Source organism: Sesamum indicum, linkage group LG3 (genome assembly GCF_026168435.1).
Source record: "Sesamum indicum cultivar Baizhima isolate 11 linkage group LG3, ASM2616843v1, whole genome shotgun sequence".
In the NCBI taxonomy this organism is placed as follows: domain Eukaryota; kingdom Viridiplantae; phylum Streptophyta; class Magnoliopsida; order Lamiales; family Pedaliaceae; genus Sesamum; species Sesamum indicum.
The window spans coordinates 28951538-28957537 of record NC_142659.1 but is presented as its reverse complement, the minus strand read 5'-3'; the positions used below and the strand labels follow the sequence as shown (position 1 = coordinate 28957537).

General features: G+C 40.1%; 1 protein-coding gene across 1 annotated transcript; it reads left to right on the top strand.

The window, feature by feature from the left end:
• LOC105159138 (polyadenylate-binding protein 2) lies at nucleotides 1-5884 on the top strand. The gene is made up of 9 exons (XM_011076094.3): nucleotides 1-562; nucleotides 1714-1832; nucleotides 2168-2824; nucleotides 2942-3019; nucleotides 3108-3197; nucleotides 3885-4019; nucleotides 4910-5086; nucleotides 5167-5370; nucleotides 5449-5884. Exons 1-9 carry the CDS (start codon nucleotides 295-297, stop codon nucleotides 5683-5685), a joined length of 1965 nt encoding a protein of 654 aa, XP_011074396.1. The 5' UTR covers nucleotides 1-294; the 3' UTR covers nucleotides 5686-5884.
• Nucleotides 5885-6000: the final 116 nt, after the last annotated feature.

The window sequence follows — 6000 nt, the reverse complement described above, 5'->3', positions numbered from 1 at the left end:
GATGTTCTTCCCTGAGTGCGGTGCAGTTCCCTGCCCTCCCAAAGGAAAAAAATACCTCCAAAATTTTCTCTCTGGAATTTCTCTTATCCTTTGATCTACCCTATATTTTTACCCCCACATTTTACCCTTTCCTCTCTTCTCATCCCTACTGAAAAACCCCAAAAATTTTCAATTTCCTCGTTGTCATTCGTAGTTTTTATCTATCTAAGGTCAATAGCAAGGAGGAGAAGGGAAAAATTACAACCCCCCAATCTCCAGACCGAGAAACTAGGAATTTAGCTGAAATTGGAAGGAATGGCGCAGATTCAAGTGCAGCACCAGAATGTGGCGGCTGCTGGGCCCAACGGAGTGGCGGCGCCAAGTGGAGCGGCAGCTGCGGCGGCTGGACAGTTTATGTCGACCTCTCTGTACGTGGGGGACTTGGATTTAAACGTGACGGACTCTCAGCTGTATGATCTGTTCAATCAGGTCGGACAGGTTGTGTCGGTTAGGGTTTGCCGAGACCTCAGTACTCGCCGCAGCCTTGGCTATGGTTATGTCAACTATAGCAATCCCCAGGATGGTTAGTGCTTTTACTTCTAATTTGATTATGTGAAATGGAGCAGCTTGGAATCTGCATTTAATTGACGAATCCCTTGGTATATGGTTTAGTTACATGCTTGTAGATTTGTGGCTGATTTCTTACTACTACTGTGTATGGAGGAACTAAGGAAAATCTCCATCCTCCCAAAATTCTTTATTTTTTTTTAAAATCTTTTTATACCTTATAATTAATATAGTCCTGTTTCTTGGACCATTTTTATTAAAACTCAGCTTGGGAAAAGAATTTGAAGTTGCCATTGACTAAGGTCGTTACAATATTCTACTTGCGAACAGAGTTCAAAAGCAATTACCGGGAAGCATGAATAGGAAATACAGTGATCTCCAGTAAATATTTGGAAATTTTGGTCCGCAATTTGGTTCTACAGTTTCTTTTTAGTGATATTGTACTAGAAAGTTGGCTTATGTAATCACCGTTTTGTAGTTTTGGTCAGGTTAGTAACATTAATAACTCACCATTGCAGATTTTCTCAAAAGTAACGAAACTCTGCACTGTGCTAGATATATTTGTTGGTGTTTTGAGTTGCTAGATCTGTGATCACTTCACTTGCTGAATTACCATGATTCCAGATTAAGCCATAGAACAACCAATGCAGAACCACAGTGGCCTTTAGAAACAAATCTCTTCTGCTATCAAGCCTTGTTGAAGTCCGAGTTGCTATGGCAGTTTGGATGGACCAGATAGCATTCTGGAAACTTAAAGTGCCTTCCTATAGATTATTGTTGTTTTCAGTCTTTAAGGAAAAAGATTGCTAAACAATCACATGGAAGGGCTGATAGTTATGCCTTGGCCTGTTAAAACTTTTAATTGGATAGAAATTTAAGGAGGTTGTGCCATTTGCACATATTTCAGCCTCTTTTTATAGCTATATTGGTGTTTAGAGAACATATTCATCTTTTTTATAAGTTACTATTGCGGTTGTGGTTATGCTGGTTTTCCTTTTAAGTTTGCTGTTTCTTCACTACAACAGCCAGGTGCTTTGGCCTTTTCTTCTGTTCAGTGTTCTTTAATTATGGAGAAAGTATGCAATTGTTTTCTCCTTGCATTAGCCTCTTTCATATGGAAGGATGTTATTTCGCCCCCGATATTTCACATGTTAGCTTTGATTACAGCGGCAAGAGCTCTGGAAGTTTTGAATTTCACTCCCCTTAATAACAAGTCAATCCGAGTCATGTATTCGCATCGGGACCCAAGTATTCGTAAAAGTGGAACAGCAAATATCTTCATCAAGGTTAATGTCTCCTCCTTTATGCTTCATGATTTACGCTGTATTGGTCAAGGTGTTTGCTCTTCAAAATTTGTTAAATTGGTTTCTCATACTTTACCGAACGAAGACGTGGACTGAATCTGCATTCTTTGTTTAATGTTTTTATTTCAGCCAAAACCTTATACTGAATTTGTATTACAATTGAACTGTGGGCCCTTGCTGCCTGTTGATTTCTATTGTACATTCTCTTAGCCATATTTCTTTGATATATGAAGCACTACCGTTTCTTTTTCTTACACAATATGCTCTTCTGTGTCTCTTCTTGTTCTAGTTGCATACTACTGAACTCTCTTTTGCAGAATTTGGACAAAACAATTGATAACAAAGCTTTGCACGACACTTTTTCAAGCTTTGGCAACATCCTCTCGTGCAAGATTGCAACAGACCCTAATGGTCAATCAAAAGGCTATGGATTTGTACAATTTGATTCTGAAGACGCTGCACAAAGTGCTATAGATAAGTTAAATGGCATGCTTATTAATGATAAGCAAGTGTATGTTGGGCATTTCCTTCGCAAGCAGGAAAGGGAAACTGCACTACATAAGACGAAATTCAACAATGTTTATGTGAAAAATCTAGCTGAATCTACTACAGATGACGATTTGAAGAAAATTTTTGGTGAATATGGAGCAATCACTAGTTCTGTAGTGATGAGGGATGCTGATGGAAAGTCAAAATGTTTTGGATTTGTCAATTTTGAAAATGCTGATGATGCTGCTAAGGCTGTTGAAGCTCTAAATGGAAAGAAAGTTGATGACAAGGAGTGGTATGTAGGAAAAGCCCAGAAGAAGTTGGAGCGAGAACAAGAACTTAAGAGTCGATTCGAGCAGACCGCCCGGGAAGCTGTTGACAAATTTCAAGGGCTTAATTTATATATTAAAAACTTGGATGATAGCATTGATGATGACAAACTGAAAGAACTGTTTACAGAGTTCGGTAATATCACTTCATGCAAGGTATTTTGGTACTGTGCTCTTTACAGTTGGATGTGAGCAGTGATTTCTTCAATTATGTTCTTTTGCTACTGTTGTACTTAAGTTGTGCTGATTCTATTAATCTCCTTTTGCTGCCAGGTTATGCGAGATCCTAGTGGCATAAGTAGAGGATCTGGATTTGTTGCCTTTTCAACCCCGGAGGAAGCTTCTAGAGCAGTGAGTTGATACGATACTGATGACTTTCTGGGTGACATTTTATTAAATAATGCCTGATCTGGTTGAGCTATTGGTTTTGTGATTTTAGCTTTCTGAAATGAATGGGAAAATGGTGGTCAGCAAGCCATTGTATGTTGCGCTTGCTCAGCGTAAAGAAGAGCGAAGAGCAAGGTTGCAGGTATTGTTACTTGAAAAGGGAATCTTTTCTCTAATTATACATGAAAGATTTCGAACTTGGTAGATGGTTCTTGCACATTTTTGGTACTTGGAATCTCAATTGTCCCTTCATTTCCCTCTGTTGCTACTGGATTTACCTCATATTTGTCCTAATGTTGTTGAATGTTAATTTTGACCTTTATAGGTGTGAAACCTTTTCAACTTTGCACTGTTCAGTTTTACTCAACATCATGTTATTGCTGCTCTATATTATCACAGGAAATCATTATAATTTGAATTTTCTGGAATAGCTCTGCTCTGGGTTTCCTAGATGGGATATATTTCTTCTGTCCTTTGATCTCTGAATTCTTGCTGCGTGTGTTTATCATTACCTAAAGTTGCAACTCGAAGCAATTAGTTTTAATGTGGCACGCTAAAGTAGTATTTGTCTGGTTAATGATGAAAAGCTGGTTAGACCATAGAAGACTGTTCTCTTGCTGAATAGTCTCTTATCTAGGTTGGGCCTGCACATTTTGGAGGAAATTGTAGCTCCTCATGGGTTTAGGGAGGAATCCTAATTTGTGCATTCCACCATCAGTTTTAAGCCATCTTTATCTCCTTTCCAGAGTTTGGAAATGGCGTAAAATGCGGTATTTTCTTCTTTTTGGTTCTGTCATGGATTCTACTAGAGCTTATCTTTTTATTGCAGGCTCAATTTTCACAAATGAGGCCTGTTGCAATGCCACCATCAATGGCTCCCCGTATGCCTATGTATCCCCCTGGTGCTCCTGGTATTGGGCAGCAGCTATTTTATGGGCAAGCTCCTCCTGCTATAATTCCTCAGGTAACAGTTGCTATCTGGGTTTCATTCTTTTGACCCCCTTGTTGAAACAATTGACTGCTCATTCAGCTTGTGGAGCCAAATGTCTAACACTTTCACCTACCGACCCACATGTAAACATCCCCTGAACCTGCAAGAAACATGCACCTGCTGCCAAATCACTGACATCACCATCTTCTCAGTCAGTTGAGAAGGGCAAATAGTTCTGTATAGCAGCTGAAATATGGATTTTTGAGCTCTTTTTTCTGTAGATGGACACTTCTCGTGTAACCTATTGTACTTTTTTACTTGACTAGTTTCTTCCCAACTTGGTATCAAAATGATTTGTTGATTGATTTTGAGGGTTGTTGTGATGCCTTCCGCTGAAACTTCAAGTTGGGAGGACTGCCTTTCTGTTCTGGTCTTGTATGTTCTTGGTTGTCATATTGTTCAAATGTGGTCGTGCATGACTGTGTTTTTCGATTTTGTTGGGGTTAGAGATCCCTCTTTTAGTGCTAGTTACCCGTAAGTTGGTGATCCTTGTCAATATAACGTTTCTAATAATCATCTCCCTTCATAGACAACGCTGCTGTTTTTGCTTTTATTGTGCGTCTGTGATCATGCATAATGGAGATATTGCCGTGTGACTGAAGCTATAGGTTGAAATTAGTTTATATTCTTTTGTTTTGGGATGAGGTAGGGTGTCAATGGGGTAACTGATTGTTTGTTTCATCTGATAAGAGGAACCTTTGTTTTATGAGTTTCAGTATGTGCTGTCATATGCTCCTCGATTATGCAGCATAACAGTATGCTTGGTGTTGTACTAGGAGGTGCATGTTGCATGACACTAAATATTCTCCATATGGAAAAGCGAGTAACTACTTTTTGTCATTATGCTCTTGGTAATTTGTCAGGCCGGTTTTGGCTATCAGCAGCAGCTTGTTCCTGGAATGCGTCCAGGAGGTGCTCCTATGCCAAATTTCTTTGTGCCCCTAGTCCAACAGGGTCAGCAGGGCCAACGTCCTGGTGGCAGGCGAGGAGGTGGTCCTGTGCAACAAAATCAGCAGCCTGTGCCGCTGATGCAGCAGCAAGTTAGTTGTACTTTGGTTTTCTAATTGTGTGTACTTTTGAATTTGTATAGTGTCAAGTATGACTTTTGTTTTCCATACAGATGCTACCGAGGGGTAGGATGTATCGGTTTCCTCCTGGTCGTAATGTGCCAGATGTGCCCATACCTGGGGTTGCGGGAGGGATGCTTTCTGTTCCATATGACATGGGTGGCATGCTTCCTCGAGATGCTGCTATTCCACAGCCCATGCCAATTACTGCTCTTGCTTCTGCTCTTGCAAATGCAACTCCTGAACAGCAGAGAACTGTAAGCATACTACTGAGTGATAAATTTCATTTATAATTTTTGTGTATGATATGCTCATTGCGCAAGTTTTGCTGACAGATGTTGGGTGAGAACTTGTACCCTCTTGTTGATCAACTGGAGCATGAGCATGCTGCGAAGGTTACAGGCATGCTTTTGGAGATGGACCAGACTGAGGTTCTGCATTTGCTTGAATCTCCTGAGGCTTTGAAAGCCAAGGTTGCTGAGGCGATGGATGTCCTGAGGAATGTTCAGCAGGCTAACAGCCCTGCCGACCAACTTGCCTCACTTTCACTGAACGACAACCTTGTTTCTTGAGCATCTGGTCTTTTAAGTGATTGCAGATATTGGCCTGGCCAATCTGAATCAACTTTTTGCTAGTGAGGGTGCTATTTTAGGATGAATTTTGGGTAATGTTTTTAGGTTTTTGAACTTGTGAGATCGTCTTGGTTCCAAATTATTTCTGGATTTTTTTAAGATCATCGGTGATTTTTAATATATATTGGTTGCTATTTCATTCTGTTGCTCTATGATTGTGTGATTTATTATGGTGTTATTCCTGATTTAGATACAAATGGATGTGAAAGCATGTCGGGGATGGGTATGTATTAAGATGCACAGTGGGCTGGGTTG